General features: G+C 41.0%; 1 protein-coding gene across 1 annotated transcript; it reads right to left on the reverse strand.

Moving 5' to 3' along the window:
- Positions 1–9,801: 9,801 nt before the first annotated feature.
- LOC311486234 (ephrin-B2a-like) lies at positions 9,802–18,655 on the reverse strand (the record flags this gene model as incomplete). Its single annotated transcript, XM_084542024.1, has 5 exons — positions 18,311–18,655; positions 17,118–17,401; positions 16,044–16,136; positions 12,074–12,190; positions 9,802–10,196 (listed from the first exon to the last, which is right to left on the reverse strand). The coding sequence occupies exons 1-5, from the start codon at positions 18,415–18,417 to the stop codon at positions 9,802–9,804; spliced, it is 996 nt and encodes a 331-aa protein (XP_084398150.1). The 5' UTR covers positions 18,418–18,655.
- Between the last annotated feature and the right edge of the window lie 2,843 nt (positions 18,656–21,498).

Consider the following 21,498-nt stretch of genomic DNA (forward strand, 5'->3'; position numbering starts at 1 on the left):
GACGTTTATCTTATACGCTCACAAGATATAAAAAACAGTTTTTGATATTTATATTATTATATTTTGGGCATTTTTACTGGGAGTAAATTAATTAAAACGAGTAATCTGATTTTTTCTTTACATTCATACAAAAATACATAATGTAAAATCGTTTTCTCTTCATTTCCAAGCTTGGTGTTATATATTTCATTTATGTCCACCATTTAATTTATAAAAACAATGTAAGGCTTTTGAATGCGAAAATAAATTTCGTGTCCTTCAACAAATCCAAACTAATCTTAAATCAAATTCATTCAGCTTAAACAGACATTTAACTTTTAGAAAGTCTTGTTATACACCTATTGCCGCCCATTTAATAGTTTTGTATGGATCTGACATACTAAACTAAAAAAAATATTTAGTATGTAGCTGCAAAATGTATTGCATATCTTCATAAAAATTAAAAACCTTCAATATACCATTTTTTGACACCAGTCTATGCAATATTACAATTCAACCCATGCAATATTTCCATCTGATTCTATTTCATTATCTTTTATAGCTACTCTTTTTGCTCGTTTTTTTATTCTGCATTTTCTGTAAGCTGTTGTAAACTGCAATTTCCCCATTGCAGGACTAATAAAGGGTTTTCTTATTCTTATATAAGGTCTAAAGAAAACTGTCAATGACGGCACATTGGTTTGTTGTGTAGAGGTAGTATACACCTAATGTAATGTTAAAAACAATAATGCAAACCTATATTTAGTTTATTTCAAGGTTGTATTAGTCATATTATTAGACATTGGCATAATAAAGTTGACAGGAGGAAAAGAGTCAAAGTTTTTAATGAAATTTCAAGAAACATTACAATTAACCAATACACAAAAAAAAGATGCAATATATCGATGATGTAGAATAGACGAAACACTACACAGTTCAATGCGGTCCTTTTCTTTTTAAAACGAAATCTAACATGCGGGTCAAGATCCGGGTCAGCTCCGTCTCCTCGTTCCAATACAGGCCGGGACAAGTGCAATACCCTCCAGGTACACAGCATTGCTACAAATCCCCACCTGCACAGGAAGGGACATTTCCAGACATTGAAGCCACGTGCAGAAACCCACCACACGCTCCCAGAAAGAATTAAAAAAAAAAAAAAAACGAAGCCCACTTTGGTAGGAAGTAGCTCATCAACATAGTCAGTTTTGCATGGATTTGCACAGCAAACATCTGTTAAAGCTGAATGCAAACCAGCAAAACTGACCAGGCGATGATTAACAGGTCCATCCTTGTTGATTTCTTCCTTATACACATCTGGCTTTAGAAAGATGCAGTTAGAAATACTTCAAGTGCTTACATTGCAGTAGATAGGAGAAACACACTACCTGCACTATAAGCACTTTAGTACTGCTGAAACTGAGATCAACCAATGAGAGCTGGCAAACGCTCCTGTTTTTTTTTTTTTTTTTTATATATAAACATTACTGGTGTATTTTCAAATCAGATTATGTTTGATGCGACACCCAAGAAACCAAAAAAAAAAAATCTTAAAGACAGGTGGAGAGCAAGCAGGCCACCATCAGTTTTGCATAGATTTGCACAACTCATCTATTCTTGTAGTGCAACTATGCAAAACTAGCAGAGAACTGCGAGATATTAAGAGCCCAATTAGAGATTAAAAAAAAAATAATTGTCTGGTGGCGCATATCACAGCCCCTTATGCCAGAAGGAGCACTTAGGGCAGTAGGTGCTAGTCTATTTCACTATCTGCACTAGATGCACCTTAGCACAAAGACAGTACTTCAAACGACATGTAACATCAAAGCGTGCACACACACACACATCAGTGTCTGGATATTGCTGTAAGTGCCTCCACTGCAGTAGGTATTGCATAGTACTACCTGCACTGTAAGCACTTTGACAATACACAGACGGATTACAGCAGGAGAGATGGTCCCTCTGCTCCATGATGAAACTGTTTGGGGTCCTGAACCTCGTGGTGGATCTGAAATTTAAAAAAAGATAAATGATAGCTGGTTAGATAATGATTAGGTCTATTCAGCACGGCAACAAGTTACATATACATGCTGATGTGTGGGCACGTGTGATCCGTTTTTAAATCCAAAACGTGGACGTCGGGTTTCCCCACCATCAGAGCTTTTTATCACTGGTTCATTAAATAACGAAAGTACGAGATTATAATCGGGACACGAGATGTTGTGGTTTATTAGATCAACACGAGGTCACTGAAAACATGAATGAGCAGCACAACCTGCGGCCCGCGTTCCCTGCGACACGATAGCGCATGCGCACAGAACAGTGTTGTTCACCCCTCCCCCACCTTGTTTTAACATGGCGCCTCGAAGTGCGCCAACCTTAGCATAAACGACTGTTAAAAGCAACCGGGCTAAACGTAAATGTGATGTTGCACGGTGATAATACGCAAGTTTGTGTGTGGCTCACCCACGAGGGGGGCGGGAAAACATGGCTCGTGGTTTCGGGCGTGCTAGAAAAACACGGCTAGCGTCCGTGTAGGAGCAGCGGAGGCTAGCAGCTAGCAGCTAGCAGCAGCCCTTGCTTGAGCAAGGTAGCTTAGCTGCTGTTGTAGTTAGCGTCACGAAAACATTACAAATCTGCCCCCCATTTAACTACCACTAGGAATTGTGCAAGAACAGTAGAGGCTGGTTCTATTATAATCTATTAGCTCGTTTTAAATGTGCTTTATAAGCTAATAAAAACCAGAGTTTGACGACACTGATTAGCCGTTAGCCAACAACAAACGAGCCCCCACGTTTAAAAAAAAAAATAAATATACACCAACCGCACCACATGTGGCGTTAGCTTTCTTGTCCTATCCAAATCTTACAAAGACACACAACTTAATAATGATGTGTTTTGGTCCCACTCCGCTCAACAACAACTTATGCGGCTAAGCTAGCTAGGCTAAACCGCGCGGCCTGTAGCTGCCCCATGTGCTGCTGCTTTGTTCTGGGGGGCACTTTAACTCACACACCACTGCACTCGAGACCGAGCAGCAAATTGACCGCATTTACAAACTAACTTTTCAAATACGCGAGCGGCGTGTTTACTCCCGAGCCGCGTGGCGTTACCGGGAGGGCAAAATATTTCCCCCCCAACTAGTTGCTAGGAAAAAAAAATTAAAAAAAAAAGCGCAGAGGAGAGAGCTCCAGTGCAGCTTTTTCAAATCTCCCTCATTCCCTCAATGGTGGAGCCGAGGGGGCTGCCATGCGCCTCACGCTATACTGTTTTCATCGCCAACATTATCATTCCTCCCGTTAACGTTTAGATTATCCACGCAGGTGCGGTAAAGTAAAAGAAGCTGCAATGCGCCGGGGGGATTACATTCACTAAAAATTAAATAATAACCCCTTCTTTTTTAAAAAAAAATAATAATAACAAAAAAAAAAAAAAAAAAAAACGACTTCCTTGCCGATAAACATGCGCTCGGTAGACACTCACCAGCCGAAATCCACCATCTTCGCTCACTTGCTTGGGCTGCCGTGTAGTCTCTCGCCGACAAAAAGAGGCGAATAAATACGCAACTATCCCGCAAACTTTTCTAGCGGCGGACTAAAACGACACGTAAAGTGACACCCGAGCCGACCGTGGGTCCGTTTGTGGCCCAGATACGCTGCTTAAAAAGATGATTGCGGGGTTAGGAAAGTGGCGCGAAGGCGACCAGTTGGTAACCATGTGGGTGAATGAAGGGCGGCTCCCACTGAACGTAAATATCTAGCTACAACCCCCAACTCCCATATTAGCATACATAAACTACGGTACTTCCGACCCACATCTCCAACCAAACAGCCTCCACCTCTCCAGAGGAAGGAGAGGGAAACAGACGCTGCTGTTTTCACCACCCATTAATATAGAAATCAAGCGCACGCATAACGGAAAACAGACAGCTTATTTATTATACACCTTATGGCCATTTAAGTTTTTTTTTTTTGCATTGTCAAATATATAATCTTATACCATTTTATTTATTTATTTAAAAAAAAAAAAAAGATAATGTCGCTGATAGGAACTAATTAGCTAATAAAAAACATATAAATTAACCTGTTGCTGCTTGGAAATGAGCTTAAAGTATGTTATTTTAATACACATCAACGTGTAGCTCTACGATTAAAAATTAAAAAAAGAAAGCAGCTTTTATTTCTATTCTCATTCTAAAATTAAACATGTTTTTGTGTTTAACAATGCTTAACAAATTATTCTACATATACTAATATGCAAACATAAACCAAATAAATATAATAAAGACAAATCCATACATTTATTAATTACACATCATAAACATAGTTTATGTGCAGTGAGTTAAAGATAAAAGTTGCCTTTTATGACAGTGGCAGCAAAACATTTAGTTTTAAATATTTTTTCGTCTTTAAATGTCTTTATGAACATTATATAGTCAAAACAGATTAAAGTGTCCAGTTACTATTCATTTAACTAATAAATAAGTCTCTGTTTATTAGTTAACTTCACTTAGTTTTAGGAAACTCTTAAACAAAACTTGTAATTGAAATTGTAGAAACTGATTTGCACAAATTAGTTCAACTTATTCAGAATAACATATATGTAACATATAATTATGTTAGAATAATTAAAACAAACTATTGGTTACACAAACAAATTAAACAGGCAAGGATTTTGGTGACAAATTAAAGATGTTTTAAGTTAACATTAATCTGTTTGTTTGCGTTAGAAATTGTTCGAGGTAAACTGCAGCCTATCAGTACTTTTCTTGCAATAACCCGAACGATTAAAACTTCACGTATTTTGGTTTGGACAGTATAAACAATAACAGTAATTTAGAGTCGTCGACGTTCATAAAATCATTCAGGATCAGGACTGGCTCTTGTGATTTTATGAGCTCCCACGTTTTTACTGTTCACACACACTTTGCTTTCTTCTCGGGATTTAAAACAAAACAGCTGGATGTTTTAGAGACTTTACACCAATGAACATCAAACCACATCAGAGGAGCAGTGGAGTACTGCAACAAATTCAGGCCCCACAGACAGACAGGATGTAGGACTCCACACTGTTTTCCTGCATCTAGTTAAAACTTTAATCTCTGAGCACTTGAGAGGAAGATTTATTTGAATATGTGAAATTGTTAAAACAATAATTAACAACTTTTCTGCGTTTAGAGAAATCAGAATGATTTGTGGTGTGACATTTATGTGGCCTATGTCGAATAAAAGCTCCCAAACTCTGATTTTTTTTCTTGTTTTTTAATTTGTCCGTGTTGAGAATGATTAGTGTTTTAAATTTGTTCCTGCGCTAGGCACAATCTTATGGATTATTTTACCTGGTAATACGATTTAGGCCATCTCCTTTTAGTTTAGGATAAATGCAACATGCAAGTAAAAGGCCACACCTTGCTATCTCTGACCCATTTTCAGGTGGAAAAGGAATAAAACTACAAACGGAGGAGAATCATTTAGCAAAAGTACTCAAGCACCGAACAGTTTTGAGGCATTTTGAGTACTTTTACTTTGCATTACTTGCATTGCATTGCATAGGGACACAATTCTTCGTCTAATAATAATTATTTTTCTATAAAAAACAAATATTAAAAACGCAACAAGTTTATAAAAGGCAAATACAAATATCTCGTGCCACATTTCAGGTGTTTCAACCAAAGAGACATTATCACCTAGTTTCATTTTAAGTGAAATAAACCGACACATTTATTGTATTTTAAAATGTTCTGTTCGCTCAATTCGTTCTTGTGCCACTGAAAAACAGAGGTACGATTTCCCCTTGCAGCTTTAAGAGCAGGTAAAAACAACCAACGGTGATTTCTTTGTTTACAACAGAAACATGTAAACTACACGGTCAAATAAAACCACAGAAGAAGTCCTTTTCACCCAAACCAAACCCAATGCAATGGAGTTTTAATAACAAAGGAAGAAGGGAGAATCCTTTCCAAATCCGTTACCATTTTTCCCTGATTACACCCGAACCACTCAGCGGTTGAGACTACAAACATTTGAAATTTGAGAAAATGCATTAAACTGTGTTCTTTTCAGATTTTCAGAGCAAGGTGTAAGAACTGCAGCAGCTCGTTGTTAATTTGCATCTCACTTTTGAGTGACAGATGTGCGTTATGGTTTTAAAAAAAAACATGCTTTCTTCATGTCTTTCTATGATCTGTTTAAATATGTCAAGTCATTTAAACATTATGAGCACGATACAGTATAGGAGCCGGCCAGCAGAGGGAACTATAAAACTAAATACTGTACTGTAATAACTCTGCAAGAGGAAGCACTAAACACTTCCCTGTCAGTTTCTGTTGTCTAGAAAAAAAGTTGGAAGCAAACATGCACTGCAGCTTATCGTGGGTTTAACATTTCCTTGTACGTTTCCTGTGATGTTTGCCAGTGTTGGTGTATTTGAAAGTCCTCTGTGCAGCTTTTTGTCAACTTTATACATATATATATATATATATACACACATAAACATATAGCTGTTCTCCTCCACTTCTCTGAGCACACTGTGGGAGTGTTAGCGCTCAGTCATGACCCCCAACCCCCCACACAAAGAGAGTAGTTCCTCTGCATATGGAAGTGAGGTGGGGGGTGGGTGGACACAGGGAGGTTGTAGACCTCACATCGTCCCATGGGGTCAGATAAAAGCTTACGGCCCTCCTTATTAGACCTCCCCCCCTCCGCTCCATGCTCAGTGCTCTCTGCACAAATGATAGCTAAAGGTTTGTGCACCAGAGCAGGTATCACACTCAAAAGCATGTTAGGACCCTTTTGATATCATACTTTATACTGTTTGGGATGCAGATATGGGGAAAAATACTCGCTGCTAAACAGTAACACACACAGCGACGGGGCCATTTGGTTATTTTTTGCAGTGTAAAACTAGAGCTGCTAAAATGGACATCTTAAAACAGCACACTGGTCGCACTTATCCTATTCAAGCCTGTACTTGAGATCCAAAACTTCCCCTTCTGATGCAGCACCACTTGTGCCCCTTTTTTTCCCTAAGATGGCCTACCATATCTAAGCCCCTCCCACGGCAAGGGGCCATGAGCCCGGGGGTCTCTGTTTTGTTCTTCCTATAGAGGCCCGGCCACCATTGTCTCGCCGTGACCCCGGGGTCAACTGAACTCACCTCACCCGACCGTGGCCCATTCAGCTGCGGAGCTTCACACAGGACAAAAACATCTCGCAAGAGCAGGGATCACTTGGAGCGAGGGGGTGGGAGGACGTGCACGGAGACAACGAGCATGCTCTGCAGTGTTTTTCGGAGTCAGAAGCTAATTTGTGGTTTATTGTTTCTGCACGACGTTGGAGCTACGTAACGAGAGGTTCAAAGTATGAATAACATGCAGCGTGGCTTATTGTAGTGAAGTGCATTGAAAAAAGTTTGCACCGGACAAAACATGTTGAGTCTATTAGAGAAGGCAGTTATAGGAAGTAGTAATGACACATTTTTCTAACAATTCGATCCCCTAAATTTTCAATACACAGCAAAAATTACATTTTGCTGCTGTATAACAATGAGGTAAACCATGCCTGTCATCAGCAGCTCTTTACTAAAGCTTATGTATGCAACATGGAGGATATATAACCTAATCCAAGTATTCCTGCAAATTTTGTCAAACAAAACCTTTTAATTTCGCTTTAAAGAAAAAGTATTTTAGATGAGAAGTTTCCCCCGTTTGACGCACGGAGCACATGTCCTGAAGATCCTCCAGTCTTGGCATCTTGCTTTGAAAAGCAACAGTGTCCCTGGTGGAGGGGAAGCTCATGGAAGCTGACAGGTTGAAAATGTGCGGCATGATGTGGCTGAAGGAGCATGAAACACGTTCGCCCACGGATGCCTCGCACCGCGCCACAGGAGAGACTCGGGGACAATTAAATTTTTGCGTTTACAGATAGTTTGATAGCTCAGAGGCGCAGGTTTGTTGTCTTGCAGAGACAAACTGGTCTGTTCTGGGTTTTTTTTTTTTTTTTTTTTCAGGAGTGAGAGGTTCAGGGAAAATTGGAAAAGAGATGCTTGTTTTTCCCCTAATATTACTATAAACTCTGCTATTTGCAAAATATTCTCTTCACTTTCCAAGAAAATTTATCCGCTTGTCGTTATTATTTTTATCCATTCAGCCTAATAGGACATGGTTTAAAACTCACAAAGCTGTTGACTGCATGACAATGGCTATCCCTGGGGCACCATTAAAAGTGTGAGACATGCTCAGCGGGTTCCAACACCTCAAAAAAAATATCCAGAGGATCGTCTTGAACTAATTACGTTAACGTGATCTGCAGCTTCAAGTATGCATCCACATATCCAAAGACAAATCCACAAGAAAGATTTGCAGATTTTGAAGAAGCTACTTGGATGAGCAGCAAAATGTCCCGTTTGCTTTGTCTTTGGATACGCAGTGATGTTGGTGGCAGAAAGCATTCACAGACGATATTCAAAACAAATAAATGTAATATAGTGTCTAATTGGACCATAACAATATGTCTGCAACAATAAGCGTGCACATACTTGTGCTGCTGCAGACATCATGGCCTGTGCTGCTCAGTAATTCTGGCACCATAAATAACACAGAGGGAGTGTACTGTGATTTATCTGCGTCTGTTCTGATTCAAAAATGTATTTCTGTGCATTTCCGGTCCGTGTCTCTCACTTCTTTCATATTGCACTTGTTGGAAGAAGGAAAACAGACCAGTTTTACGAAGCATCATCATTTTTGAATTGATCAAAAGATCATATCTATGTAGAAATACGAACTGATCAGAGAGACTGAGTGAATCCCTTTGAAACGGTTTTACTTGAATGAACGGCACAAAAATCATGATTTTTCACTTCACAGCATTTCAAACAAACTTCACACAATTCAGTTCTGAAACCTCTACACACCGATCAGGCATAACATTATGATCACCTTCCTATTATTGTGTAGGTCTCCCTCGTGCATCCAAAACAGTTGTGACTCGTCAGAGAATGGACATGGGCCTTCTGAGGTTGTCCTGTGGTGTCTGGGAACAGGATGTTGTTAGTGGGGGGGCGTTGAGGGGAGGGGCCTCTGTGGATCATCCCACAGATACTTGATCAGTTTGGGATCTAGTGAATCTGGAGGCCAGGTCAACACCTTTCGCTGTTCTTCATGTTTTTTTGAGTTGCTCCTAAACGTTTTTTGTGTGTGCGCCTGTGTCAGGCTGCATCCTGCTGGGGATAGCTATGGGGTGGGGGTGCCTGGTCTGGTCTAGGTGGGTGCTACATGTCTGAGTAACATCCACATGAATGGATGTCAGGTCCAACAGTTTCCCAGCAGAACACTGAATTGTCACAAGATGGTCAATGTTGTTTACTTCTCCTGTTAGTGGTTTTAATGTTGTGGCTGATCGGTGTATATAAGAGGCTGTAAATGTTGTGTATTTAAGTGCAATGTCAGTGTTTTTTCACCCCAAATTATCAATAAATTAAATAAAAAACACACATTTACTGTACACCTGAAGCCGCCACATGTGGCGACGCACGCTTCCACACATATCTCACAAAAAAAGAAAAACTGAACACAGCTACTAACGATATGTCATGACACGCCACTTTCCTCTCTGAATGTCTCTTCACTGAATCAAGACAACAAATGGTGTCCTGGAGTAGCGTTGAAGAAGAATAAGACTGGCATTTGTCCGTTTAGAGTGCATGAATAGGGCAACGCAGCTCTCAGATGAGCTCCCCACATTTCTTCACACTTGTGGAAGAAGTGGACTAAGTTTGTCCACGTTGGCTGAGATTCAGGATCACCACCATGTCAGCAAAAGACTGTCATTAGACTTTATAATAGATGTTGGTAGGAGTCTGAGGTGAAATCTCCTGAACTATGTAAACAGGGGGCCCGTAGTCGCTGCTCACACGCTCATAGTGTCGACAGATCATGGTGTCAGAGGCCCGCAGAGGAAAGACGACGTCGCTGCGGTCTGAGCCCTCGTTGTCGCTGCTGATGCTGTCCCGCTTCGGCACAGCCAAAGTGTTGAGGGACATGGAGGCGGACCGCTGGCTATCTGGGACGCAGCGGCGCCGATGGTACCTCCACATCACGGCCAGCACGATCGTGATGACCAGGAGGAAGATCACGCAGCCACACGCGATCCACACGAACATCCCCGGCTCTGAGCCGCCATCGCCGCCGCCGGCGTTAGTTTGTTCGTCGACTGAGCCCACATCTGTCACGAGACACAAAAGGAGAAACTGAGATAAAAGCATGCGACATGGAGATTTAAATGCCCTGGGACAGGCTAAAAACATGCAGTCAAAGCTGGACACAGGAGAATATTCTCTAATCTTTAGTGTCATACTGGTAAACAGCCTGGTGCCTTTCTCTGGCACATGACAGCGAGACGAGAGCACTGGAGGTTTGGATCCAGATTGGAAGCAGCAACAGAGTCAAAAAATAAAGACAGTGTTTCTTGATCTAATCTATTATTACCATGAATACTATTTGTGGCTATGAATAAAGGGGCAAGTCCTTCCTTTTAAGGAGCAAAACACTTTTATGTGCATTTATTTAGGCCCACTTAACTAAACTTGCTTTAAAAGCCAATTTAAAGCACATTAAAATATGCGTTTTAACAAATTATTCTGTAGGAATATTGAGCTAACAAAAAATACATCTGGAATATGTTGAAGTCAAAGTTCCCAAACAGAATGTAATTTAATCACATGAGATTGAACACCCTTCATATAGTCCAGTGTGCAGCTTGCAGCGGAGAATGTGACTGACGACTGAGTGGAGAAAACTCATATAAAAGACAAATAATAAAAATAAATCCAAGATGAGAATTTTGAAGCCTTAGAATAATGTAGGCGTTTGTGTTAATTAGTCTCTTGTTGCTCATTAATGGTTTGGGCAAAAACAAAAAACTGTTAATAAAACACGAAAAAAACTATGTTCTTCAAAATGATGCTTTTTGTTAGTTTGTTATATAAAAAGGAAGCTAGGATTCACTGTAGAGCTTCTTCAGATTGGTGTACCTAATAAACTGGTAACTGAGTGTAAAGGTTGAGCAGTTATAGGCGGTTTAGACTTCCGCGTTAAGTTGACGCAGAAGCTACACCGACAGCGCAGACCCCTACGCAGAGTCTACGCAGATCCTAGCGCCGTAACTGAAGTGCTTCTCCCCGGAAATGTAACTACGCGTCGCGGCGACGCTGACCGCAAGAGCTGTGATTGGTCCGCTTGGTAGTAGCGTGTTTCCTCTTTAGCATTTACAGCTGTTTCTCCATCGCCGCAATTTTCAAATTGATTGTTTTGGATCAATAAAGATGGAACACATTGAGGAAAGGTTAACTGATGGGGTTCAGAGATACAAACATGGCTCGTGTTTGGCGAAATTTCGGCGACAGTTTCAGTCGCCATTGTTGAAGGTGAAGCAGGAAGTGGAAACAAAAATCAACCCAATGGGCAAAAAAGACGCTGCTCGGACCGACCTACGTACGGAGCTTACGGTGTCTACGTCCCGCAATACCCTAAAAGAGGGGTTCCCAAAATTTTCCATACCAAGGCCCCCCAAACAGCATTAGTTTCTGGCCCAGGACCCCCTTTGCAAACCCACAGACAATGCTACAAAATATGTAAAGAAACATCAACTTTTAGAATGTTTTTTCTTACTTTTATTCACTATATAATAATATAATAATGATTAAAAATAATTAAGATTACATTTTTTTATTTTTTTAAGTTTTTTTCTTATCTTCCCTCCAATTGTCTGAGGCCCCCCTAGCGCCCCCTGGCGGCCCCCACTTTGAAAACCACTGCCCTAAAAGACCTCTAAAGCAGGGGTCTTCAACGTTTTCCAGGCCACGGACCCCCAAACTGATGGAGAGATGGAGCAGGGACTCCCTACCAATGTATTTGTGTATTTAAAGACATTTAAATTTATGGAAAAAAAATCTTGCGACCCCCCTGCAGTACCTCCGCGGACCCCCTAGGGGTCGTGGGCCCCCTGTTGAAGACCTCTGTTGTAAAGGTTGTTGAGTCTACTTTAATGTTTCAAAATATCCAGCGGTACTGGTGTGCAACATTTTTAGTTTGTCTTTATACCAACTTTACTTTTTATGTCCTTTTCTTTCGCGGCGGCGTCCTTAGCATTGGACTTGGGTCGCGTTGGCGGGAATCTGGTGGGGGACTCCTGAAGCGTTGAAGATGGATCTGAAGAGTCTGCAACGTAAACACATGAAGATATAATGTCCTCAGACTCACTGCATCTGTGGGGTTATATATATCACATTAAATGCATCTACTGCAACCTTTCCTTACATCAAGCGTCTTCCTTTTCGGACTATTTGTTTCTGCACCAACAGTCATTCAGTCATTTAGGCTAAAACGCATCGCTGGAGAAGCAGGGAAACCATTCATCTCACCCAATCAGACCACAATAGGGTAATTTTTGTTTTAGTTTGAGTCACAACTGGGACTCTCGTTGCGTTTGTTTTTCTCCTCCCACACGCACTTAACGTGCAAGTGAATTAACCGGTATCAGTTTTTTCCTTTGGGTTTTTCCAAAAGGAATTATGGGAAATGCACATCACTAGATTTTACAGTTGCATATTTTTCTCTGCGGTTCTGGAGGAGTGTCATCAAGCGAGTTTTTAAGTGATTAAAAAGAGGAGACGTTTGAAAAGTAACTAAGTAAAAATACATTTTATTGAATTAAATGTTTTTATTTAAACCAGGAATAGTCGATTAACTCTTTTGCAAGAAGTCCTGACCTATAACATGATGTCAGACTAAGTGGAAATGAAATTAATGAATCAAATCATGTACAGCCATTTTAAACTTTTAATGAATTCAACGAGACCACCCTGAGATTAATTTAAGATTAAAATTTTAACACCCCTTTTACTAATTCAGTAAAAACTGAAAGGACAGAAAGTCTTTAACATATTGAAAAAACATAACTATAACTTGGAGGGAAATATTTACCAATCTCTAGAGCTGCTTTAACTACTTAGCTACTATGAGCCAATTAAGGGCAAAGAAAATATTAAAAATGAAACCATTAGTTTCCAAGCTTTTTTGACTCCTGACTGCATGCATTCAGTTCGTGCTGTAATGTTTTACATGTCTGAGTTGAAACCTGAAACTTAAATCTGAATAAGGGTGGTTTAGTAATTACTTAGTGGTTAGAGTGCATAGCACATGAGGATATGACTACTGTCAACAGCCAGTCCCTGGTTTGATTCTAAAAAAAAAAAAAAAAAAGAATTAAAAAAAAAAGAAAAGAAGGCTAAAATACCCCAAATAATGTTTAATCTAATTAACTGTTCACGGCCTACATGATTAAAAGTATTTAACCCTCGTGCTACCTTTGGGGTCTCTGGGACCCCAAGCGAATGGACAGACAGAGAGAGATTATGCAAGAGGGTAGCACGAGGGTTATAAAATAAAAAAATTGGTCCAAAGTTTAAAACATTAATACAGATTTGAGTATGATATCTTTTTACTCTTTCTCCCTTTTAATCAAGTCCGTCTGGACAACTACTATAGGTGGTTTGGACTTCTACGTTAAGTTGACGCAGAAGCTACGGTGACAGCGCAGACCCCTAAGCAGGGCCTACACAGGGCCTACGCAGGGCCTACGCAGGGTCTACACAGGGCCTAGCGCCGTAACTACCGTACATCTCCCCAGAAATGTAACTGCAGACCACAAGAGCTGTGATTGATCCGCTTGGTTGTAGTGTGTTTCCGCTTTAGTATGTCCGTCTGCTTCTCCATCTCCGCAATTTTCGATTTGATTGTTTTGGGTCAATAAAGATGGAACACATCGAGGAAAGGTTAACTGAGGAAGTTCGGAGATACAAACATTTGTACAACTCGTCTTCGACGAAATTTCAGTCGCCATTGTTGAAAATTGAGCAGGAAAGTGAAGCAGGAATAACAAACAAAAACGGACAAAAAAGACACAGCGCCAGCCAGACTGACGATCGCACAAGTATAAATGGTTCGCACCGGCGTAGGCCACGTATGTAGGTTACGGCTTCTATGTCCTGCAGTACTCTAAAAGCACCTTTAGAGTACCAAGACCCTTATATGCAGTTTATGCTTCTGCGTAAATCTGACACCGTAGATACGGCATAAGCCCAGACCCTAACGCCATAGCCTGACCAACCCAGAAATGTAACTAAGCGTTACGGGGACACAGACCGCAAGAGCTGTGATTGGTCCTCCTGCTTCTCCATCTCCGCAACTTTTAAAATTGATTGTTTTGGATCAATAAAGATGGAACACATCGAGGAAAGGTTAACTACGGAGATATGAAGATACAAACATTTGTATGACTCGTCTTAAGCGAAATTTCAGCGAAAGTTTCAGTCGCCATTGTTGAAAGTGAAGCAGGAAGTGGAAATAAAAATTAACCCGACTGGCAAATAAGACACAGCGCCGACTAGCGTTTGGGTGACGTTGTTACACCGTGAGCCAGACTGACGAGGCACAAGTATAAATGGCTCGCACCGGCGTAGGCAACGTACACAGGTTACGCCGTTTATGTCCCACACTACCTTAAAAGAGCCTTTAGTTTGGAAACCAATGGACATCATGTGATAACATAACTAAAGGAGGAATGTTTGAGGAGATGCGTTGCTAAAACTTCTTTTACCTTCGTGGAATATTCAAAGATTTTACTTGTGTTTAAAGATTAACTTAAACGTCAGTAAAGAATCTGAATGTGTCTCTGCTTTTTAAGTCTCTCAGCTCATTGAACATTTAAAACGATGTGTGCAACTAAAACTGAGCACTAAATAATATGGTATGTAAAAAATCACGTGTTCTATCAAAATAGACTCACATATACAGTATGGTCTCAGAGCAAGTGAAAAATAAACTAAAGTAAAATGTTTTCCTTACATTTATTAATTTACGAGGACGGCGCACGTTTATTAGAATTCCTCTATGCGCCAGTGTTGGTTGTGTAATTAGCTTACTTTACACTGATATCTTTTAAGTATTTTTTTTTCCCAGTGCATTATTATTCATTCATTCATTTGCATGAATTTTAAAGTACTCACTCCACATTTGCCCGCGTACAAAATAACCGCACGTTGAGAGTTTTAGAGGCAGAATCTGTAAATCCAAATCCGACACAGCCGACTCCCAAACTGATTGACAGGATTTTTAATATACGTCGGGATTAAAACAAGATTACAACCAGATCCGAGTTATTAATATTCTCTCTTGCTGTCAACGGTTTGTTTACACCAATAGTGTTGGTAAACACAGCGGGGGAAAAAAAAAACTAAAAAAAAACAGCCCCATGTTCTCAGTTCTGATCATTTGAGAAACATGCGAAATGCTGATTTATTATTATTTATTATTTTATTTCATCTCTAGCTCAAACTCATGAATAATTCAAGTTAATAATACTTCACATTTCTGAGTTTTTTTTTTTTTTAAATACATCCAGGGTCTTTCATTGATTTAGCTTTTAAGGTTTTCGGGAAACATACAGGAACACGGCATCTGTCTAATTTCTCTGATTATCTGGAGTTATAGACAAAAACCTTCATATTATATATATATATATAAGCTCATATAAAGTCTAATAAAATGAAAAATAATGATGCATTGATGGAAGATCTAATCATCTCTGTGTGATCCCCTGGACATTTAAAGTACGGGGGGGAGTGGGGGTGGGTGACAGCTTTATTAAATTTTAATATGTGTGACAGACTTTTGATGGAAATGGACTATCGGCTATTCTGATGTTAATACAGAAAAAAAAAGACACCGACTGCCCCGATCGCATGCGAGATAATGCTGATGGCTTTAAGCTGCTGCTGGTTTTGAATTAGGGATTTGAGATAATTCACGACGGCAATCTCTCTTCAAGAGAACGAGTGGGGTGATCGAGATTATCTGACCACTTAGCAAATCGAGGGAGGTGATAAAATTATTGCATTACACGTATAATACACCTCGGCGAAACTTTTTTTTTTTCCACGTACAGGAGCTGTTTGCGTGTCTCTCATCGTCACACACCAGCTTTACACGTGCACGAACACCAAGTGCTTACTCTGGCCGACTCTCAGCACCAGCTTCATGGAGTTGGTCCTGCACGCCCCTCCGTTGGTGTTATCCAGACCTTGCAGAGTGCCCGTAGATGTGGCTGATAAACAGAGACAGAGGGGGGCAAATTATTATTTTTTTTAACTTTCCAGTAATCACCTTAAGACACGTCTATCGAAGCAATCCGTGGTTTCATTAGGATTTCTTAGCAGATGGTTCAGCCAGTTGCCAAATCTTGCATCACTTGTGCAAGAAAAAAAAAACGGCACACACAGCACAAACGTGCAGCATATGGATAATCACACACATGCAACTAAGGCTGCAGAGAAAATACTTCAACAGAAAGCATCGTAAAGAGAGAATTATGACAAAACTGTTAAGTTAGGCTGCGTGTTAGCTCGGTTTTCCTCATAAACTGGAAACCGGGTGTTATATTCGTGTTGAATCGACCAACCGATGAATGAATGAATAAAATATTTTAGCCTTTTCAAGAAATAAACTAAACTCGCATTCAAAACCTCACACCAAGAACTCTGGTTCACCCCTGTCACTCTCGCACACACACACACACCCGAAGACTTGTTAGCAGCATTTAGGTCAGATAACCACATCACAGGCTACAAGCTACGTTGCCATGAAAGCCCCCATCAAATCTGCCTGATGCTGTAAAAGCCTTGTGTGATTTGGGGCATGTAAGCCCCTGGAATCACACTGGCCTGCCAGGGCAAAGTGTGCTGTCAGAGCGTGGCGAGGCGGGTGAGGCTACATGGTCAGACTTGCTCTGTATCTCATGCATCGCTTGCCACTAAGATGCTGGTTTAACCGACAGCGGTCCAATAACAAGGCCCCATTTTTTTTTTTGACTCTCACACAATCTGACAAACTGAGAGCGAGCCGAGGAGGATGATGAGGCGTCCTCTTTACCCATGAGATATAGAAACAGTTGCAGGCACTGAGCCAATTGCTGTTCCACCTGTAGGAAGCAGCAGCTTGTGTTTCTATCCTACCGGTTCTAGCGCCGCACATGCATCGCGCACTGTGACGTGCATATGAACACGTGCAGCGGCTTCACTTTACTCACAGGTGATATAATAATCCCTCCCCTTGAGGAACTCCAGACCCCAGAGGTTGGGGCTGAACTCCTGAAACTTGAACGTGAACTTCACATCCCGGTACGGCTTGTCACAGTTCAGAAGAGGCGTGTCCGTCTTGTCGATGGCGCAGCTCTCCAGCTGACCTCGAGAGACCAGGAAGACTCTGTAAAACTCCTCCTGTCCCCCAGAGGAAGCATCTGCCCGGGGACACACAATGTCCATCTTGTCTCCTATCTGAGGATACAGGATGAGCCCACGACCGGGAGTAAATCTGTGTGTAAGAGGAAAAAAAAAAAGAGGAAACAATTCTACTTAAAAAAATAAATAGCCTTAAACAATGCAATTGTTGTGTATTTGCTTTACAGTACAATATGTGCTTTTCACCAATATTTTGAGGCTTTAGATTGTGTAAAATCTTTGAGGATTATATGATAAATCAACAATTAGGAAGCATAAAATGGTGGAAAATGTCCCTCATGACATCTTAAATGGCTTTTTTTGTCTTTGAAGAACAGGGCAAAACCCAAAGATGTTCAGTTTTTAAACTTTAACATAAGGTGATTTGTTGATCAACATAAAATTATTAAGCAATTAGATTTGCTAGGGGAAAAATAAATGCCAACAATCCTGGTTTTATACTGTAGATATTGTGCTGCAGAATCTGCGCATACCCTGCTGTCAGCGGTCGTTGTGTACACTGGAACATTGTCTGTTTTAATTCAGTTTAAATCCATATACATATGTGAACATATGTGCATGCTTTGCAGGTCTGGTAATATGCTAACTGTATTTCACTGTCCTGTACTTAAACACTTGCAATGACAATAAAGCTGAATCTAATAAGAAGCTCAATATCAAACAGGACATCATTTTTGGGCTTAAGAATTTTTGACAAATGCAGATAAAATAAGTAATGATTTGGTTGATTTCTTAAGTTTAACATGGCATAAAACAGCAAATCCATGCATTTGAGAAGAATGTGAATATATTTCTTATATCTAATCCCTTTTCAAAATTGTCATTCACCAATTATCTGTCAATCACACAATTAATTAATCCAAACTAAGCTCCACTCAGTGATACTTAGATTTATACCCAAACTGTGGCTCTTCTTCAGACATAACTCGCACAAAGCAGCAACAGAGAGTTACATTCATCAGAAACTGATTTATCCACTAACTTTGCATTGGAGTTACTCCAGTGGATGGACTCCAGAGTGACGGCACGACACGAGCAAATGACGGCCAGCAGGAACCCGGCACCGCAGCTCCATGCGCTTCTCCCCATCACAGGAATCAAATCGCGGGCACACGGCGGCTCAGTATCATAAAACACAGTCAAAGCTGGGTAAGGTCTGTCGCCTCTGCATGTCTCCGGTGGCTCCGGTGGCTCCAGGTGCGCGCACGGGACACATTCCTGAGTGAAACCCCACCAAGTTGAGAGTCTTCCTCCTGCGCTTGCATGAGATTTTCCACATTGTGCGTAATTGGCCAGAAATTCATTCGTGTGACGAAACCCATGTATTGAGGACAGAGATTGTGTGGAGTATTTTAGGCATCAGCTGACTGACCGGACCGCCCATGCACAGGCTGCAAGGCTCGTGCGTAAGAGAGACCGGGGACCACACTGATTGGTAAATGTCTTCACATTAACATACTGACATAGATATGAAAATTAAAAATCACCATTTTTTTTAATGTAAATGCATAAAGTTAGTATTTATCCTCAAAAAAAAAAAAAAAAGATTTTGAAAGCACGTTTATAGAAATAAAATCATATTTTCCAATTTTTTTTTTTTTTTTTACAAATAGGCCTAAACATTTTTTTCTTAATAGAAATGTTAGTTTTTTTTTTGTTCTTATTAAATGTCTAAAGATAAAAAAAAACTAAAACAGATTTATGATATGAAGAAAGGTGAGGGATTTACACATATAAGGTGTTTTGTGCATCAAGAAATCTGCTCTTTTTCTTGCATTAAAGATGATTTCTTATTAATTATACTCCGACGTTTTCAAAAATATTTTCTTTTATTAGATGAGATTAAACTTTATTGTCATAACGTGAGATCTATACATAAAACGCCAGATTAAGTTCAGTAAATTAAGGGATTTCATTCAAATGAACAAACCATTTAAATTGAACTGAAACAGATTTCAGTCAACTAACACACAATCAACATGGGTTATTTGATCAAGATTACGTTAAGGCTACGTTAGAACCACATTTTGTATTTGTTCGCCAAACATAAAATCTTAAGGCAGCCCTTTACTTCATATTTTTATGTTCGATTCGTTCGTCTGATGACTCTGCAGTGGTTGGGTGTATTAGAGATGGACAGGAGGTGGAGTACAGGACACTGTTGAGAGTCTTCCTCCTGCGTGGAGTGGTCCCAGGCAAACCACCTACTCCTGAATGTGGACAAGACCAAGGAGCCGGTCATTGACTTCAGGAGGAGGAGGACACCAGCGGAGCCCATCACCATCCACCTTTTGTTTTGTTACAGCCTTATTCCAAAATGGATTAAATTAATCCCCCCCTCAAAACTCTACACACAACACCCCATAATGACAATGTGAAAAAAGTTTTCAGATCGCTCCAGAGATATTCAATCGGATTCAAATCTGGGCTCTGCCTGGGCCACCCAAGGACATTCACAGAGTTGTCCTGAAGTCACTCCTTTGATATCTTGTGCTGAGGGTCCTGCTAAAAGATGAACCGTCACCCCAGGTCAAGAGTGCTCTGGAGCAGGTTTTCATCCAGGATGAACCCCACAGCATGATGCTGCCACCACCATGCTTCACTGTAGGGATGCTATTGGCCTGGTGATGAGCGGTGACTGGTTCCTTCCAAACATGACGCCTAGTATTCACTCCAAAGAGTTCAATCTTTAATAATAATAATAATACATTTTATTTATAAGCGCCTTTCAAGACTCGCAAGGTCACTGTACAAAAACATAAAGACACAAAACAAGACAGAATAAACAAATGGAACAGTGCAATCAAGGTGGATAGGCTATCTGGAACAGGTGGGTTTTGAGTCTGGATTTAAAGAGAGGGAAGGAGTCAATGTTTCTGATGTCCGGTGGGAGTGAGTTCCAGAGTTGGGGAGCAGAGCAACTGAAGGCTCTGCTCCCCATGGTACTGAGGCGAGCCGAGGGGACAGAGAGGTGGATAGAGGAGGAGGATCTGAGGGAGCGGGAGGGGGTGACAATATGGAGGAGATCCGAGAGATAAGGGGGGGGCGAGGTTATGGATGGCCTTGAAGGTGTGGAGAAGGATCTTGAAGTTGATGCGGGATTTGACTGGGAGCCAGTGGAGATGCTGAAGCACAGGGGTAATGTGGTGAAATGAGGGGGTTTTGGTGATGATGCGAGCGGCTGAGTTCTGGACCATTTGGAGCTTATGGAGGGATTTGTGGGGGAGGCCGAAAAGGAGAGAGTTGCAGTAGTCGAGGCGGGAGGTGACAAGGCTGTGAATAAGGATGGAAGTGGTATGGGGGCTGAGAGAGGGGTGGAGCCGATTTATATTGCGTAGGTGGAAATATGCAGACCGGGTAACGTTATTGATGTGAGATTGAAATGACAGTGAGCTGTCGAGGATGACACCCAGACTCTTAACTAGGGGGGAGGGGGAGATTAAGGAATTGTCGATTGTGAGGGAAAAACTGTCAGCTTTGGAAAGTGTGGATTTGGTGCCTATGAGGAGGAGTTCTGTTTTATCACAATCTTTGTCTCATCAGACCAGATAATTTTGTTTCTCATGGTCTGAAAGTCCTTCAGTTGCCTTTTGGCAAACCCCAGGCTGACTGCCATGTGCCTTGTACTAAGGACTGGCTTCCATCTGGCCACTCTACCATACAGGCCTGATTGGTGGATTGCTGCAGAGATGGTTGTCCTTCTGGAAGGTTCTCCTCTCTCCACACAGGAATGCTGGAGCTCTGACAGAGTGACCATCGGGTTCTTGGTCACCTCCCTGACCAGGGCACTTCTCCCTTGATCGCTTAGTTTGGACGGCCGACCAGCTGCGGGTCGGCCGAACTTCCATTTAGGCCACTGCGCTCATTGGAACCTTTAAAGTGTTTCGGAGGTCTACAGACGATTCCTTTGACTGGTTTGTGCTCTGACATCCACATGTCAACTGTGGGACCTTACATAGACGGGTGTGTGCCTTTCCAAATCCTGTCCAGTCAACTGAATTTACCACAAGTGGACTCCAATTAAGCTATAGAAACATCTCAAGGATGGCTGTACATATATGTGTAAATGTGATTTCTTAGTTTTCATGTAGAATCATCCCAGAGTGAAAGTCTTCTGAGTCTTCTGAGAGGAAGTTATGACTACATTCAAAACAAGAGAGTACACGTTTG

The sequence above is a fragment of the Chelon labrosus genome, assembly GCF_963514085.1.
Source record: "Chelon labrosus genome assembly, chromosome: 3".
Taxonomy (NCBI): domain Eukaryota; kingdom Metazoa; phylum Chordata; class Actinopteri; order Mugiliformes; family Mugilidae; genus Chelon; species Chelon labrosus.